General features: G+C 38.7%; 1 protein-coding gene across 1 annotated transcript in view; it reads left to right on the forward strand.

Moving 5' to 3' along the window:
- Positions 1-19,829, forward strand: part of DDX10 (DEAD-box helicase 10) — a 155,642-nt gene that overhangs the window by 105,605 nt on the left and 30,208 nt on the right. Inside the window, exon 16 of the mRNA XM_066544772.1 lies at positions 9,054-9,110. Coding sequence (XP_066400869.1) covers positions 9,054-9,110 — 57 coding nt within the window. The remainder of the gene's footprint in view (positions 1-9,053; positions 9,111-19,829) is intronic.

Consider the following 19,829-nt stretch of genomic DNA (forward strand, 5'->3'; position numbering starts at 1 on the left):
AAGATGCAGTAGTTCTGTACCTCCCTGGAAGACCTTAAAAACTATATTTATAGAGAGAAGACTCAGTTAGACTGCGGGTGACGGGGGATCTTTCAGAAGGTACTGCACTGTACCACAATTCTGTATTTTAAATATAATATATCCTTTGTATTTTTGAGATTCCTTGCACAATCTTCCTGGGATACTGATGTTGCTCTATGGAATCTGGAGATATTTTGTGGCCCTTGTGCCACTGAAATGATTTTGATTTGTACCACTTGATGTTTAGGGCTGTATGTTCTCAAAGTTTTGCTTATGCTGTTCTTAGTTCAGTAGAAAATAGAGAATTATTTTAGAAACTGAAACAAAGTACCTCTCTTCCGTTTGTCTCCTGCACCCTAAATGCATTTGTTACTGGCATAGTGCATAATTTTAATGAGGAGCAAACACTGCAATGTTTCACCCTTTGTGTGTTTGCTCTCCCAAATACTATTACTCTATTAACTGTTTCCAAGGCTAAAAGAGAAAATTCTTTGTACCAGACTTAGGTAGGGACTATAATAAAATAAATAGCTTTCATTTTCACAAAGAGTATATTGAATTCTGATTAAAATTCATTTTTGAAAATGGGAGATTGCAGACTGGTAAGGGACCCAAATCCCTTGGGTTTGAACTCAGGCAGTTTCATCTGCAGGTGTTTTTGATGAAGCCTGCTGCTGTTCCAGGCTGCAGAGCAAGCCCCCTGCACATGTATTGCACAGAGGGACACACACACACACAAGACACACTCTGGATGTCCACAAAGACAAGAGAGGCTGCACTCATATAAACATGCACAGCACCGGCAGCACAAGCTTATTTCTTCTTGTTGACTGATAAGGGGTGATGTTCACCAGCAGGACTAAGAAGATCTCATCACTCCTTTGATTGATAAGCACGCTCACCAACACATTAAATAGTAGAGTGGATCCTAAATATGTCTTATTTCATACCTACATCATAGGGCCCTTGTGTAGTCACTGACCTTGGGTTTTTACTCATGCTGGTCTTTCTGCTCAGTCTTATAGTACCTTTCAAATACTCCATTTTAAATTTGCTCTTTCCCATGAGGCTGATAAACATAGATAACCTGTTTTCTCTTTTTCTTACCAGTTACAAAGTTTTGTGTGAATCTTCCCAAGATTGTGTTTGTGTGGTTCCTTAAGTGTTCATCTCTCAGTGACTTACGAGTTCACATCTTTTGCTACTGTCTGCCTTACTGCTCATTAGGGTTAGAGTATTTCATATTCACTTTAGTACTTTTTCTCCTTCTTGTCTTTGTCTCAGTTGTTATAGGTCATCATTGCAAACTGCACTTTTACGTTCAGCGTATCCCTACCCTCAATGTGTCCCTAGGACTTATTCCTTCCTTTGGCAGCCCCATTCCAAATGGAGCTCTAGGCTCTCCCTGCTTTTGCAAGTGATTTCTGTTGATGGCAGAGTAGTTTTGATTGAAACATGTTGGGTTTATAGTTTTATAAAATAATTCTAAAAGTTGTAGTGTGTTGTAATAAATCATTGAATAACGTATATCATGCTCAAGAAATGGAAAAGACTCCACAGGGTTTTTTTTTATTTATTTTATAAAATAGATGTTATATAACACAAGCTGTTCAATATGGTTGAAGATAAATGCTCCCATGAAAAACAGTATTTTTAGTTTGAAATCGGTCATTAGATTAATTCTAACAGAAAGTTGCATCATATTTCCAAGGAAGTAATCTGAAGGAGTAAAAAAATTGCCATACAGGATTATGCTCTTTATTAAATAAAGCACCTGAATAGTCCTGCACTTTGAGGTGGAATTTGTCAGATTACCATGTGTACAGTTGGTTTAATGTGGTACTGGGTGAGAATGATAAAATTCTCTCACGTAAAGAGTATGCCAGTGTAGGAACAAAATATAAAGGGAAGGAGGTTTCTGCTGAGAGGAGTGCTCAGCTGAACAGCAAGGAAGAGTATAGATGGAGAGATGTGTAAAATAAATCAAGGAGTATTACTTTGTTAGAAAGCCTGTCTGAGCTCTTCCATAGCTTTTGTGTGCAGGCAGTGCTGCTGTTATGCTCCAGATGCACAGCTATTAAGATAAGGGTGATGGACACTGAGAAATGGGATGACAAGCATCCTGTTTCAGCCTTAGCTGCAGCATCCATCTGGTCTCCCTGTGGTGCCAGTGGAGGCAAGGGCTTGCTTGTTTATCTTTCACTTCAACAGCTGAATGGGCTACACTTAGAGCTTGAATTGTTCTTGGATGTTTTTTAAGAGTCTTGCAGCAAAATTAGAGTTCTTGACCTCATCTTATTGGTGTGAAAAATAAGAAAACGAGATCACAGGTGACAGAATATTCTGAGTTGAAAGGGACCCACAAGGACTATTGAATTCAGCTCTGAAGTGAATGGCCCATATGGCAATTGAGCCCACAACCTTGATAGTCCTAGCACCAGGCTCCAACCAGCTGGTTTGTGTACACAACTAGTCAGATGAATGCCAGGAGGACACAGCTGTGGGTAGAGGGTGAAGTAGTTCAGGCATAACCTTAAAGTGGGCCTTTACCAGCCCTAGTGCTGTAGGGGAGCTTCCATGCCAGGCTGCTTGTCCTGCTGAAGGATGTACTGGAACAACAGCCCAAAATGCTGACCTCTGTGTGTAAGGCTCTGAGGTACCCTTGCAGCTTCTGGCAGGAGCTGCACCCTTTGCTTGCTGAGGATCCCAGTGCTGCTGGGTGCCTGCATGAGCAGGCACAGATATGTGAGGGGCTTCTCTGCCTTCTCTGAGAAGCCCTGGGCTCTGTGGTTTGCGGAACCCAACCCTAGGCAGAACCCTAACCCCAGGCAGAGCAGTAAAAGCAGCCTTGGGCTAAGGCTGGCTCAAAGGAGAAAGGTGTGGAGGCAGCCATGCTGTGGCAGTTCTGTGTTCCCCTTGGCATGCCTTTTGCAGCTGCAGTGTGCTGGGAGGCCTGGGCTTTGTGGTTTTCCTGGTGTTTGAGCTGGGTATTTCCTTATGGGTGGCTGCATTAAGACAGCTCAGGAACCTGTGACGTCTATTGATAATGAATTTTCCACTGGCATCATCCCTTCAAAGGCTAAAGCAGCCACAAAATGAGATGAAGGGCATCATTGTAAATTTTCCTCTATTTTTCTCTGGAATATACTAGCATGGTTTGCAGTGTGACTTCCATTGATATTTTGTTAAAATTTTAGTTCACAGCTTTAAACATTACTTTTAATCGTTAACTAACTAGTTAGTTATCTACCTTCATTCATCATGTAATTCTGTTGTAGCTGTATTTTGAATTAGTGCTACCTTTATCTTGCACTTATATGTTTGTGTATGTGTAGGTTCAGTCCCACCACTCTCACAGTAAACAATTTCTTTGTAATCTTCAATCTAAACTAATCTAAATCTCTTTCAATTTAAAGCCTTTACCCCTTGTCCTGCCCAGTACATGCCATTGTAAAAGTTCTTTTCCAGCTGACTGACTGGAAGGCCACATTTAGGTCTTCCCAGAGTCTTCTCCAGGCTGAATACTCTGAACTCTCTCAGCCTGTCTTCATATGAAATGTCTTCCAGCTCTCAGATCACCTTCATTGACCTCCTCTGTACCAACTCCAGCAGGTCCCTGTCCTCCCTGTGCTGGTGCCCCAGAGCTGGTGCAGCCCTGCAGGTGGGCTCTGAGCAGAGCAGAGGGGCAGAATCCCCTCCCTGGCCCTGCTGCCCACCATGGATGCAGCCCAGGACACGTTTGGCTCTCTGGGCTGTGGGAGCACACTGACAGCTCACGGCCAGCCTCTCATCCATGTACATGTTTAAACCAACTCACTTAAAAGCTTTAGAAAAAATTCCCTATCCTTAAAACCTACTCACTGTGTTCAGGTCTATGTGGGAAAGGAATTATTTTGATCTTTGTCCACTGGTTTCTTGTGTTGGTTTTGTTCCAAGAATGTCCTTTTAAGGGTCAGTTTCTTCTAGCTTCTCTTTTCTTCTTTTTAATGAGAATGCTTTTTTTCACTGCCTCTAAGACTTTTTCCAGTGCTTGTTTAATGATTAAGATTGTCCATATGCTGTTTTTCACATGCATTTGATGCCTACTCTTAAATTGGTGATTACTAGGTGTTTCAGTTTTCCTGCCTTTAAATAAACATCAGCTTTACAGATGAGGCTTACATCATTATGTTTATATAGCTTGTTGCTTAAAGAGATTATTTAATAGGTTTCTAAAACCAAACATTGCGATTAAAAAACAACAAAACAAACACAAAACAATGGCAATGGTTTTGCTTTTTTTCCTGAAGGTATTAAGATTTATTTAATAGCTACCAAAACTGTAGTTATTTCCAGATTTTTTAAAAAATAGTATTCAAAGAAATACTAATAAGTTTATGCAGTTCAATGTTTGAGTTAGGAATGTTAGTTTGTTTTGGAATGTTTGTTAGGAATGTTAGTTGGAGAAGTGCTTGCATGTAGATGGTTTTCTAGTTTCTGTAAGGCGAAATATTAAGCTACATAGCAATATAGATGTAGCAATGAGCCATGAGCATGGAAACAATTCAAGCTTGGTGTGAAATCTTGGGGAAGAAAACTGTGGGAAACACGTTTATTAAATCAGTTTTCAAGCACATTTGTGCTTCAAAATTTTGGTGGAAACCAGCTCTTGACTATTGCAATGCCACTGTATGAGAACTGCTCTGAACTTTTGAACAACTCTGTGTTTTCTGCAGCACAACTGACTGAATTTAGCTGTGTCCCACTAAAATAACAAAAGATAGTTGGATACCAAGACAAGGTTCCATTATTAACCAACATGTATTTACAAATGACAGACAGATTTTTCCAGGCAATGGAATGATTTGTTCCAGAACTTGATCACCTGTTGTGATCTGTTGTGTGGTAGACCATTACCTCAGCTGTTAAATAGAATGGGTTGGTAGCTCCAAATTATGGCATCAGTATGTAAAGGAATAGTTACTAAAAATCTAGTGTTAAAATGATGGATCAAAACCTGAGGGAGTTCTTGAGTATTTAAATAAAAAGACTTCAGAGGACTCAGATGAGCATGAAATTTTTCCAGGAAATAGATTTGCCACAGGCTTTTTAATGCTCTCAGAGCTAAATATGCCATAGTATGCATTAGTTTTGTTGAGTGAAACTTTTATTTGTCTTCAGGTAAGGAAATATAAGAGGTCAGTGAAATTTTAGGGTGGAAAAACAGCAGCTTGTCACCAGCTAAAAGAATTTATTGAATGTAAATCTGACCTATGCATAAGTTCTTTAAAAGAAAGAAAGGCGACTTTTATTGTACAAATTTTCGACGTCTCAAAAAAGCTAAAAGAAAAATTACTGCATGAAACAAAGCTGTTCATAATAGAAATAACAGAAATAAACACTGTATTTTTTTATATTGCAGTAAACCCTAAACCCTCTGTACAATGTAAAATGAAATCCTAAGTGTAGAAAGAGGAGTCCAAGGAGGAGGGGATTTCCTCTGGGAGGAAAGAACTTTGAAAATTGTTGGACTTAATTTTTTTATAACTAAAAACTTGGGATTTAAGCTCTCTATTAATGTGTCTTTGACATATTCCTGACCTCACCAGCTAGAGAGAGCTGCCGTGCTACAGTTAATTATTTTTTTGTCTCAGGTTGAGAACATGGAATGTAAATGTTAGAATATTTATTTAAGTGTGTTGGAGTTTTAAGAATGAAATGAGTTTTTGTTTTAAAACCCAACAGTAGAAGGAAGGAGAGATTAAATGTGAAAAGAAGCCAGTGTCAGACTTCTTAGCTTCATGGTTAAGAGCAGTGAGCATTTTTTCCACATATTAGACACAGCTTTGTCCATGGTTTGGGCTCCTTTTATGCAGAGCTGTTTCTGTTGTCAGTTCTAGTGCAAAAAAGTGTTAGAAGGTTTGCGACTCTCTTTAAAACCAAGTGATTTAGCCATATTACATGTTGATGACTAAAAATTTTCATCCCTTTGATTACTGAGGCTATAACCATCCTTTTAAAGTAGCTTTGAAAGAGGGAAGAAAAAAAGATAATTTGCAGTAAATTTAAAAAGCTGACCAAGAAGATCTCTGAGCTGTATAATACTATTAATGAAAAACTAAATGAAAAGAATACAATACTAGCCAGTGAGGGTTTGTAGGAATTAGATGTATAGTGAGTTACATGTTTTTGTCAGAGCAGAACTTTGTTTGTAAATACATTTGTGGAATACACTGAAATTTCTACGTGGCTTTTCACGTGAATGTTCTGATTAGTAAATTAACATGTCACAAATTAAATGGACCAAAACCTCTGGCAATGGCCATAAGGAAAACAAGAGATTCAGCATGGATTTATGAGGAATTTTTCTGTGTGAGAGCAGTCAGGCTCTGGCATGGGCTGATCAGAGATGATGTGCAGTCTCCAGCCTTGGGATTTTGGCATGGCTGGATGAAGCGCTGTGCAGCATGACCTTACCTCAGAGCTGACTCTTCTGTGAGCAGGAAGTTGAACCAGAGAGACCTCCTGATGTTCTTTCCAGTTGGACTGATCCTGTGACCCTGTGAGTGGCCAGTGTTGTTCAGAGTGTGTTGGTGTCAAGCAGCAGAAGCAGCCTGATTAGGACATTGGCTTCTGAAATGCACTCCTAGCTCCAGCTTGGGGCCAGCATGCATGCATCCTCTGCAAAATCTGCTTTTGTTTTTCACTGGCAGGGATCCAAACCCTTTCTCCCCCCTGCCTGGGAAAAAAAAAACAGGTCTTGACAGTATCTCCTGGTGATTGCTTCTCTGTCTTGTTTTTCTCTTGTGCTCCTTATTTCAGTCTCTGGACCTATTAACTTTAGAATCTTTTTGTGTCTTCACTGTCCTTTAGAGACAACAGTTTATAATGCTGCCTGTGTTCTCCTCTCCTGTGTCCTTATGTCAGTCTTCTGCTTTCATAGCTGTCTTCTCAGGGCTCTGTTATAAATCCCTTGAGCAGGAACTTTGCTGCTATATTTGTTCAAGTCTGTAGCTGTAGTTAAAACACTGACATTTCATACACCATAGAATTTTTCCATCAGAATTTTTCTATCCAAAATTTTTTAAACTGTCCAAGTCAAAAGCTGCTTTGTAACATACGGTGTATTACTTTCTACCTATGTCCTCTCTGTTTTTTAGGGGTTAAGTTTGAATATTACCACAGTTTTAGCAGAAAAATGAGAAAACCCCAATGGTTACCCCAAAGAGTGGAGAATGTGCAGCTAAACCATGTGGGATGGAGGAAGTGGAAAACTTAAGTGAATAATTAGAAAAGCATAAGTAAAAAGGATCAGAAACTTATATAAATTTGACTTGGATGAGAGGGAATCATAATATGGATGATCATGTTATGACCATGATGCATAGGACTACTTCGTTGGAGGAACTGCATGTAGACCAGACATTACTTGGTCCTGGTGGCTTTTGTTGTCCCATATGATGCACTTGTGACCTTAAATGTAATTTTTTTCTCTCTCTCTTATTTTTTTTCTTTTTTTTAATTATATTTTTATACTTTAACACACCTAAATAATAAGACAGCTATGTTGTATGTGTCTGCAGTAGTGTGTTTTTTGGTTTTTTTTTTTAGTTTCACAGCATGCATTAAAGGCCCTGGTATGTAACCCTGAGTGTATTGAGCTGTTTGAGTCAGACAGCTTTGCACAAAGCATTGGGGAATTGTTTCATTTTGATTTGGAGAGAAGAGGTTGACTTACACAGAAAGGGATTTTGAAAATAAGCTAACACTTGTATAGTGTGGGCAATTGGGAGACTAGAAAATGGCACATACCTGGCAAATGTCTCAAAAGGCCCTGAATTTATCCACCAGCTTTGAAAATCTTGGTGGCTGTGTTCTCTTTTTCCCATGCCTGCAGTCAAACACTGCTTTTCTGAACAACTTTGTGTGATACCTACCAGTATGTTTTGGCAGCATCATTATGGTGAAATGGCACCGGGACTACTGAAACTGTAGCTTTCTCCTTACTCCCATGAGTGAGCTGATTTGTAACTGCAATTCAGCCTTCTTTGTGCTGAAGTGCTGACCCTGGACTGATGTTAATGTCTCCTTTTATGTGGACTTGAGTCTAAATGTGCTGATGCCAGGGTGGCCTGTATTGCTCAGAGAAACTGAGTTGTATTTCAGAAACATTTTTATGCTAGCATAAAAGAGTTTCAATACCAATGTCATCAGGATCACTAAGATAAGAAGAGGGAACCATGTGCTTTTCTAGAGGATGTGCTCTCATTTGAATTTCTGTCTTTTCCTCATGAAATAAAGAATTTAAGGGATGTTCAATTACAAGGACCTGACAGTATAAATATAGAGATAATACTTTAGTTGGTGTAATAATAAACAAAACAAGCTGCAATAAATGTAATTTGATTTAAATATCTTGGGCTCTTCTGTATGCTGACAGATCTAGCAGGTGGCTTTGGATGAGTTTTATCTGCATTTAGGTCATTTTCCTGTAGCAGAATCTTTTTGGTTAAGAGAGCTTTGTTACGGTTTCTGAATCAATGCAATTACTAAGCAAATGCTGTTTTAAAGTGTTTGTTGGTAATGGACATATGAAAGGCAGATGATGTTTTAGCTTTCACTTCCCAGTTACTTAAGCAGTTTTGAAGTTAGGAAAATTTTCATTTTAGTTTAAGTGGATTTTATTTCATTTTAAGTCACTGAGAAATAAGCAAAATTGGATCTCTTAGTATAATTTTAACTACCTTATTTTACAGACAAATACTAGCTCTGTTAAATTACTCAGCCGCATTATTCCTTTAAGAGTAGTAAGTCTTGATAAAATATGAGCTTTGACCATTCTTGTAGTTTTATGATTTCCTTTAAGAGCAAGAAGAATAGTGTCTCATTCAGATCTTTCATTTATTGTTTTCAATAACATGTAGGGTGAATACCACCAGTCTAATGAGTGCATTAAAAATACCTAGATGGCTCAACATTAATCTTAAAATATTAAAGAAAAATAAAAACAGTGCAGGAGTTTGCTTTAAAACTGTACATCTTGTTTATTTCAGGAGAAGAGGCTAAAAGAAAAAGCAGCAAGGAGAGAAGCCAGGAATAAGAATGCACAGGTAAGGGGTTTTGTTGTTTTGATCAAGCTACTGGTTGAGGTTTGAAATGCTTTTTAAATTATTTCATTCCTTTCTTTAATAAACAGTGCTGTGATTAACTGCTCTTTAAAGGCATTTTCTCTTTGCTTGTCTTTTCTTATTCCCTTCCTCTGATGTGGTTGTAATATCTTGGTATAGAAGGATTCCGATAAAGCATGAATATATATGTTTGTGTGTGTATAAATACATAAAATGTGTGGAAGCCTTTTGGAATTTCATCCTCTTCATTATCTATATCAGGTGAGTAGCAATTTCAGCTGAAGTACTGATGCCATTTTTTTTCTCTGACTTGGGTCATGTTTATGATTTGTAGGCAGTGCAATTATTTTTTTTGTGTGCCAAATCTTGCTCCGACCTTTTTTCTGCTGAACTTCTTTTTAAACAGCATGTATTTACATGGAAGTTCATTCCTTCCCCTCCTTACCCCAGACAAAACCTGTGTTATCCTTTTCTTCATGTATATGTTACTAATTTCCTAGAGGCTGTTCTAGTTTCTCATGTTGCTTGGATTGCAATAAACTGAGGTTTCATTCAGCTGCAATGATTTCTGGAATATGGACATGGGGATGTGTGACACTGCATCTACTTTTGCTACACATGAATAGTTACAGTTTCTTCTTGACAGTTGGCAAATATCTTACTCCCTTGAGAAAATCGATAATGTTCTTTGTCTGATTTTTGCAAGCTGGCTGTGCTCTGGGAGGCTTTGGTGTAGGAAGATGCTCCATTGTGTAACTCTGAAGTGGAAAGTAATTACAGTTTCAGATGAAAAGCCTAGTTACGCTCAGTTTTAAGTATGATTCTGCCTTCAAAGATGGCAAGCTATGAGAGCTGTTGGCATCGTGACTCCCCAATCAAGCAATAGAAATTTTCTGCCTGTAATTGAATATATAAAGATGCATACTTTTTAATGCATTTAGCAAGCATTTTAGGAAAATTATGGAATGAATAATTAACAAACATCTTAATAAAGGGAGAAAGCATTGATCAAATCAGGCTGTATCACATTCATGAATACTGTTTGTTAATTTTGCCTCTTTTTAGGGAATAAAATATTATTCAGCAGCTGTGGAAAGAAATCCATTTCTTTCAAAATTATCTGCTTGCTGATGTACATCTCCTATCCTGTTCTTGGCCCAGCGAATGAATCTGTCAGTGCTATTGGAAAGTGAATGAAATTGATCTCTGTTGAGGAATGATTTGGGGGGGGGGTTGTTTTGTGCCCATGGGCATGGTTTGAGTTAAATGTGGAGCCTTAGCCCCAAGCCCACAATTTTATTCACTCTTGCCTCTCTTCTGTGCAGCACTTGCATTTGGAAAGCTGATTTACTAGTGCTGGTCTGGTGTGAGATTGGCACATGCTCTCCTTGAGGGTACCAGCTGTGTAAAGCTGCTATTGCTTTGACTTCTTTTTATTCTGGAACCACTTAGCTCACTCTCTGCAATAAGGTGCAAGCCTCAGGAGCTGACATGTCTCCTTGATGAAAACTGTTGGGATTTTTCTGTTGTTTAGAGGCTATTCTTGCCAGAACTCTGTGCAGCCAAGTCCTGTCATTTTCAGTGTGGCTCATTTCAGGAAAAATGCTTCCACTGGGAAAGGCTGCCAGCTTGGACCTGGGCTGTTCATGCCTGGAAGTGGAAGGGAGCAGCAGACAGTAGATAAAGGTGCCAGTTTCTGTCTGCTGGGTGTCTGAGGAATTAATTAAGAACACTCCCTGCTTCTCAGGATCTTAGACATGAGGCCATAGTAGTTAAAGTTCTCCATAGTCTGTGTGGGATATGACTCAAGCAGCTTGTACAAGATACCCAGGGGAATAAAGAAAGAGGAAACAGTAAAACGCAGAAACTCCAGTTTAGAAAATATATGCTCCCTAAGTCAGGAGTTCAGAAAGTGTTAACATTTTCACTAGTGCTTTCATAATATGGCTTGTGACCCACATACTCTGCAATACACTACTCCTTTGGCAATTAGTAATGTTTTCTTGAAAGGGAAAGCAATAAGGAGAGCCAAAAAAAGTAGAAAAGGTATTTTTAGCCATGTTAATGCAGTTTAGCAGCTGGAGAAAAGGACTAGATCAACAATTATGAGTAGCCAGTCACTTCAGAGCAGCTGTGGCCATAATTTGTTTTCCACATCTATCTGCTTTATCCTCTTGTTAGTTTTATTAATTGTCTCCCTCGGTTTTTAACCCTTGGGTTACAAAGTATTATTTTGCTGTCTTTCACTAATACACAGCCCACCAGGTCTGACATGACCAAAACAGAAATTTACTTTACCATTCTTAGTATTAAATAATAATTCTTTGTGAATTTAGGTGAAAAAAAGAGAAGAAAAATTATAGGAGAGAAGGATATCCTCTCTTTTCCTCTGGTGCTGCAGGAGCAATTGCAGGGAAGATTTTGCTCAGCCTTTGTCATGCTGGGACAGGCCAGGCTTGCTGCAACTGGAATTGACTAACCAGATTTTGGCACGCTCTGCTGAGTGTGCCTGAGCAGGAGATTAGATGAGTAGGTAGCTGCAGTGTTATTGACTCCACCTTGGATAAATCTCCATGCAATAAATCAACTAAGTAAGAAGTGAAGACTCTTAAAAGATGCTTTGGAGAAAGTATTTCTATGTATTTATGCCCATTAATTAAATTTTCATGCAAAAGACTGTGAAAACAGGTAAAAGAAGTCTTCTCATATATTCTTATTGAAGAAAAACTGGAAATTTAGGGTTTTGGTTTTTTTTTTTTAATCTTAAGATGTTTAATTGTCTTCCATTTGATGAGAATTTGATGTGATACATCAAATTGTACTAATGAAAATTTTAAGATGAAAAGAAGCACATACTTTGTCCTCACTCAGTACTGATTAAATTATAGTTCTCAAACCCTCCAACAAATTTCAATACTGTTTACTTGAAGAGAGTGTGGAGAAAATTAGGCAAGAAGTAGTCTTTTGAGCAAGAAGTAAAGCACTGAGCAGCAGGGAGCAACTGCTGGCTTAGGAAGGGAGCTGGCTGTTACTTGGTGAAGCCAGCCTCTGGCCCAAGCAGGACATCCCTGTGCTCATGACTTTGCACTTTTTCTTCTAGAATCTACACATACTGATTTCGTAATCTGTTTAAAGTACTTTCAGGTTTCAACCAGTATTTAAAGGTCCTGCCCTGCTAGCAACTGTTAGCTGCAATGAAGCTGAACAGGACTGTGTTTCTCCTTTAGTGATTTTAGTCTTTTGCTATCCCGATGCCTTAGAGCACTACTGATGTGTTGAACATTATGTGAAGTGAGGAAGATTTTGATTTCTTAAAAAAAAAAAAAAAAAAAGTTTTTGTAGGAAAGGAATTTTCTGGGAGCAGCTAAACAGGTCTGTGCTTCAGGGGTGGAGAGCAGAGCAGGAGTAAAGAGAAGGTGCTGTTCCCTGCCCAGCACTGATGTGCTGGGTGATCCTCAGCTATCAGCTCCCAGCATCATGCAAGAAGTGATACCTGGTCCCTAAAAGAAGGCATTGATTGCTGTCTGCTAGAAATAATTTGGATGCCATCTGTAAGCAGTGTCAGGAGGTAAAACTTGCTCAGTCATGGCAGTTCGGTGCATTGATTCAGGTTTTGGCAGTCCTGTAGCAGTTACACCGTGCTGGTGTCCAAAGCAAAACAAAACCTGAAAAAGCTCTGACTAGCAGAGCAAAAGCTGTTTATCCAAGGTCCATAAGAAAAATGGATTAGCCTGCTGAAAACTTAGAGAAATACAGCTTGAACACATTTTCCTTACTGAGATGTTTTTTCCTGTTTTCACTGGACAAAATTGAGGATGGGGATTCTTGCCCAGCTGGAAAACTGACTTGTGGAAGAAATCCAAGAGCTCAGTTGTCAAGGGTGCTTTTTCTCGGGAATGAATGGTTGCTGAATAATTATAGAACATTAAAAGATCAACAGCAACAGCAGGATAATAAATATGCTTTAACTTCTCTCCTCCCTTTCTCTCCTGTTCTCTCCCTAATATATTTTGCTGTTCCCACAGGAACTAGTGCTTGCATATGAGATTTTACAAAATATATGCTGTATATATAATTGAAGATTTTTCAGAGTCACAATCTTTCTGCTGTGAGCACATCAACAAAATACACGTGGGTGAGCAAGGGGCATATACTCAAAAGATATGGCAGATTCAGGCATTGATACCTGCCTATATCACATCTCTGCAAGCTATGATGCTACACACCTGAAGCACAGGCCTGTTTAGCTGCTCCCAGAATGCTCAATATAGCATTCTCTTTCCTGTGCCTTGTTCCATACTCTGTTGAGATTTTAACTAGAAAAATACTTAAACCCACCATTTTGTTATAATCTCCAGCACCTCCCATGGAATTTCAGATACATTTGCCAAATGTAGCTCAAGAAATCTTTGTACCACGGGGGAAAATTTAAACAGGAAGGGCGAAGTCAAATCCCTTGAGTAGGTGTGGCTGGTAATCCACTCATAGCAATATGTACTTCAGAATATTGTGAAAATTCTTCATCCATTGTGGATAATTCCTGTAGTTACTGGGTTTATTGCACCTCTGCTTCTGCCTTAAATTTCCCTTTTCTTGAGATCTAGCCTATAGCTCGTGGCTAGGCTGGAGACACTGGATTCAGTATGAATGTGAACAGTAATTTCAGTGTGGAAAGGAGGTTTACAGGAGTGAAGAAGGAATTTGGTCTGTCTCTCCTGTGAATCCAGGTTCCCAAATCCCCTTAATCACTGGGGCCACTGAGTATTCTTGTGAAAGTCTCACAGGATAATTGGTGGTTAATAGTGAAGATGCATTGTTCTGTCTCTTCTCATGACCCTCTCATGGATGGTGTTGAGGAGGCATTGCTTTAGCTCCCTGTGATTTCTGGAGCTGGAGCAGGGTTTCAGATCATTCTGATGGTCTGGAGGATGTTGAGGTTGTGGAATTTGTTGTTCTTAAGGAGGAGAGAGTTGTGTTGTCCTGGTGTAGCCTCAGGACAGGCTATGTCTTGTCACTGCTGTTTGATAATCACTGTGAAGGACTTGACATTATTCTTCATCAGTAATTATTTTTGATTCTGAAAAACACAAAGAATGGCAAAAAAATGAGGTCATGTTCATCTACAAAACCTTGCAGTATGTTTAATGTGAGGAGCTTACAACTGAAATTATTGTGTCAATTTGATCCCTTTTAATAAGTCAAACTTCTTTCTTAAAACAATCTCATTAACCTTAGTTTAGAAGTAGTTCTGGTCTGTTAACCCTTGTGTTCTGGATGCATATTCAAAAGCTGTAAGTAACTTTATTTATTCAGTGCAAGGTTTGAGTGTTTTGTATTTCCTTGAGAAGCTCTGTGAATAAACAGAATAATTTGGAATATCAGCATCTTAACATACTAATTTAGGAATTCCATTTCAAAGTCAAGTCATGGAAATGGAAAATGAATTCCTGATTCTGAACTACTCGTATGCTGAAACCTTTTGTAAAATCAAGGTATTCTGCAATATTTTATGTTTGAAAATGGAAATGGAAATGCCTGTGTGGAAATGTTACCTGTGTTTTGCTTTTTGAAAATAACATTGATTCCAGTTAATATAAAAATTGAATTGCTTTAAGTAAAGCTATAATAAGTCCTGTCTTTTCTGCAATTAAGAATTTATATGATTAAACCAATATTTCAGTGTTGTGACCCTGAACAAGTTACAAGTAAGAATTCTGATGGATTGATTTGCCAATTACCCATGCTTCTGTAAACCTTTTCATTGCATCCAACAGCACACTGAGGATTTCAAACATATTTATCAGATTGACCATTTAAACTAATTGACCATGGCTATAGCAATCGAATTTTGTGAGTATAATGTTCACAACTGTTATTTTTAGTCATATGTGGTATGTGATGAGAGTTTGCTGCTTTACATGCCAAAAGCTGATGTTTTTTCAGTCACTGAGGTGATTTCTTCAGAGACCTGGCACAGAAGCATAGCAGTGGGACTATTGACCTTGCAAATACTCTTATTCCCTGAAGGTCTGCTGGGATGAGGTTGATGCACAGTAGATCAACACAAGTGCATCTTTCATTACCATTTCTGTTATAATTATACCTTATTTCTTGTTTTGTGTTCACTTGCACATTTATGGTGAAGAGAGGAAGCTTCTTTTTTCTTCAAACTTTTGGGATTTTTTTCTAATATTGGTGGCTTGCAGGGGAGCTTTTGATGAAATATGTAATGTGGATTTTTAAGAGCAGAGTAACAGAATTTCTGGCATGTTAGGGAGCACAAAGGTTATTGTCTTACTTGATTGTAAATGATTGTTGAAAATTTCTAGGGCAATACTGATGAAATTTCTCCAGTAGACTCTAGGAATATTACACTGTTAAATTCATTGTTCTTCATGAAAACCTTTTGTTTTTAGAATGTCTGTGTAAGTTTGATTGGAACAGAGGTTTTGGAGACAACTGCTGAACTTCAGAGCTTTCAATGTGTTAAAGACCACACAATTTTATTGATTTCAGAATCAACAATAAATTGGCATTTTGAGGGGGAAAAGAAACACTTGTGTTTTCTTATTGAAAGTTTAGGCTATAAAAATTGCAAACTGAGTAATTATGCCTTTCGCTCTACCTCATGACTTACGTGGGTTTGTAATAATTTATTTGTATCATATAGTTACAAATAACTCTTGGTAGTTGTAGAATTGAGGAATGGGGCTCAGCAAAGAAGTGAATGTTTACTTGAGTTGCTGCTCCACATCCATCCCTCTTCAGAGCAAAGGAGGTATATATTACTCTGTTTCATTTTTACTCTTTGTCTGTCTCTGGGGCTATGAGGAGCAGGGTTCCACCATCAGGTGTTTGCCTGCATATGGCAGTGTGGTGTAGCACAGGGAGAGCAATTCAAGAGCTCTGCTAGTCTTGCAAAGCAGCATAATTTCTTCCTGGCTTCCAAAATTTCTTGTTCAGTTTCTTCACGGATTTAATACCCTCCTCAATAGTCTCTCTCTGAGCAGCACATGGAATATTGTTTTGGTCCTCCCTGACTCTGGCCATGGAATAAAAGGCAGTAGACAGTGCTGGAGCAGCAGATCCACCAGTATGAAAAGAAGAAGAAAAAAAAAAAACTGTTCTCAAATGTTATAAACCTTTCTTTGAGCGTTTTCTTCTTAGTAAATAGACCACTACATGAAATTAATTATAATTATACTTTATTTGTTTATCTATGTTACTATTTGTTTAGCTATGTTACTCCTTAATAGTGTTTAGTAACCAGTATTTGAAATTTCTTTGCCTCTAAAGCACAAATTTTAAAGCTGTTGCTCCAAGCTCATTTGCTGTGTTCCATACATGCGTGGAGCAGCAAAATGTTGTATATTAGTGTGGAGTTCTTCTTGCCTTTGGCTCACCACAGTCCTTTAATGCCATATTCAACACAGTACAGAAGAACTGCCTGGAACTGGACTTCTGGAGATCTTCACCCTCTTTTCCACCTCTGCTCATAATCCTGAAGAAGTGAGAAACTCCAGCCAAGGCAGACATAATGACCTTAGGCTTACAGCAGCCTTCACACAAAGTTTTTATTTGGGAAGTAGGTGTTTTCTCTGGACTGAGGGGTCTTTTCCTGTTCCATTGTGAAAAGCCGGGTGTATTCACATTCCTCAATTCTATCCATAAAAAACATTGTGCAGGTGATTGCATTTCACAAGTAAACTGTATCAGTTAGTTCAAACTTGTTTATTTTGCACCTTAGTTTGTTCTGGTAGTACTCTGAGCTGCTTTGCAGCTTTCCTTATGTGTTTGAAACTTTCTTAGATTTTAGACCTCAGATGCAGGAGTTCTACTTTGTTCCATATCTCAGATGTGAACTTCAGAATGAGTTAATTGGCTGATGAGCAGGGGTAATCTTTCAGATGTGTTTTGATGACATCTTCATGCAGCACACAGTGGTATTTAGTTTTAAATTAAGCAGTTCTGTTTTCTCAGCATCCCCCCCGTTTATATTCCTGGAATGTGTTACTTGCAGTATTGTACATAGTCTGCTATAGCAGTTGTAATTGCTACTAGTGATGAAAATTGATTTGGGCAATCAGAAAACGATTATCTGCATTCTGACTGATAATGCTGCAGTTACCAACATCTTAAAATTCTTCTGATGGTTGTTTTTTCAGAGTGCTCTGGGGTCATGCAGTCACCAGGATTCCAGTTGCTTTATGCTGAATCTTAAGTGAGCATTAAAAGAGAAAGAAAAAGTTCTTCGTTGTTCTCTCAAATATATTTTTTTCCCAGAGTTTTTAAAGATTTAGTGTTTTGTCAGTCCTCCCATGCCAAATATATTAGATCAGGAGTAGTGCAATATCCCTTGTTTTACCACAGTGTGCAGAGATTTTAATAAGTTTTCTGTTCTTTCACACTATCAGCTGCATTGATAAACCACACAGTTTGTTAATAAGAAATGCCAAGCTAGTAACTAACACGTGGTTATTTAGTACCTCATGAGAAATCTGGTAAGCCCATACTTCCCCCAAATGAAGCTCATCTTGGATATGGAGTCCATTAGGACTTGGGTCTTTCTGTGTTGATTCCCTCAATGTTCCTTTTCTTTAAGACCTAATGTTTCCTTTTTGTATTGTTTTTATTTTTTTTTCTCTCTGGTCTTTAATGAAATTTGTTGTGGACTTACAGGTTTCTTATCTCCTGCTGTTTCCTTACCCTGTTTTCTGTTTCTTTTGAAGGAGCTAACTTCAGGCTGCTCTTGCTTCTATTTGGGTACTTTCTGCTGTGGGGAAACCAGGAGCAGTAGCAAAGGGGAATAACAGGAAGAAAGATAATAGCATCATCTAGTAGCAAAGCCTTAGGAAATGTGCTCTGTATTTTTAGAGAAAAGTTTTGAGGGGCTTTTTTGTTAGCTTTATTTCTTCATACTGTGAGGTTTCTTATTTTTCTGATGTTCCTTCAAATGAGTATATAGTGGTAATATTTTGCTGGGCTGTTGCTAGGATTCATGTTTTAAAAGATGCCTTGACCAAATGAAGGTGCAAATGAGACCATATGCCAAAGTCAAGAGTACAGATTTTATTTAACAGTAAACCTGAGGTACAGGGAGGAGTGGAGGGGTGAAGAGAGAGAGAGAGATAAGTAGAAATAAAGTCACCACCATATAGGTCCTGCAGCTTCCTGCTGACCCTTTTTCTTCTGGTCTCCTCTGTGGTGGGAGTCCTGAAGTATTCTTATGGAGTCACCACTTTTGCAGTGTCCAGGTCCCAGGTTTGTACAGAGTGTCGATGCGTTCCTACAGCTGGAGCTGCATGTGTATAAGGAATTGCTTCCTTTCTCACAGTTTGCCATGGTGGGAATTTTGGTAGATTGATAACTGATCCTTCCTCTTACTTTAAGGAAAATACTTACAAATAAGTAGAATTTTCTTATAAGCAGCTTTGCAAAGCAAACTGTTATGACTGATAATAAGGTAAGTTGAGCATATGTCAGTAAGGCAGTCAGCAGCATGTAATAGGATTAGACCTGGTTTATACAAGTATATTACTCTCCTCTCTTCATTCTTTTTGGACAATCTGCCAAGGCTTTGAAATTTTCAGCAAGAAAAATTCTGGGTGGACAGGGGAAGATGATTAATTACAGTCACAGTAAGCTTACATTTACCTGAGTGGCTATTTAAGGTGAAAGCTCATAAAGATCATTAAGTTTCATAATAAATGGAAACCTCAGTCCATTTTCTTTGCTAATTCACGTGCTGTTAAAAATTACAAAAATTTTTAGCATTTTTAATTTCCCATCACCTAATATTCTAGCAGACTACGTATCTACAAAAGTAGTGCTAAGGGTCATTATAACTATTCAAGGTATTTAGTAACTTAAGAAATGCATAGAATTTATGAAATTCATCCTTCCTGGGTACCTGTACAGCGTAACTCTATGAATAAAACCAAAGCTTTCTGTTTATGAATTAATTTAAGTCATAGCCAACCAAATCAGAGTAGGATAATGAGAAAATTAAAACATCTTTGAACACCTTCTCCCCACCCCTCCCAACTTCCTGGGCTTAACTTCAATCCTGAGTTCTCTACCCCAAGCAGGATGAGTGGGCTGTTAATGTGGTTGTGGTCAGTTCATCACACATTGACTCTGGTGCTCCTTCCTCCTTAGCAGAATGACTCCTCACCCTCTTCCCCTGCTCCAGCATGGGTTTCCTCCCAAGGGAGACAGTCCTCCATGGACTTCTCCAGCATGAGTCCTTCCCCAAGCTGCAGTTCCTCACAAAGTGCTCCAATGTGGGTCCCTTCCACGGGGTGTAGTCCTTCAAGAAAAGGATGCTGCAGTGTGAATCCCCCATGCAGCCCCAAGTCCTGCCAGCAAATCTGCTCCAGGGTGGGCTCCTCTCTCCATGGGGCCACAGGTCCTGCTGTCATGGGTAAGAGAGGGGGGGACCTTCAGACAAAGTTTACTAGAGAATCCATCCCACTGAGTCACGAGGTGCAGAGAGGACCCCCTTCCTTTCTGAACTCCTTTGCAGAGAGAAGCCTGGGTGAGGCTGGATCTGATCTTAGCCCTAGACTGTCAGTGCTTTAAGTTACTCTGTCCTACAGGATTAAAGATGGAAAATCAGATACATTTATGTAAAATGAATTATTTATTATGACAAATAATTAGATAAAATATTTCAATCAGAATTATTTACTACACAGTTTA

This window comes from Molothrus aeneus, chromosome 2, assembly GCF_037042795.1.
Source record: "Molothrus aeneus isolate 106 chromosome 2, BPBGC_Maene_1.0, whole genome shotgun sequence".
Taxonomy (NCBI): domain Eukaryota; kingdom Metazoa; phylum Chordata; class Aves; order Passeriformes; family Icteridae; genus Molothrus; species Molothrus aeneus.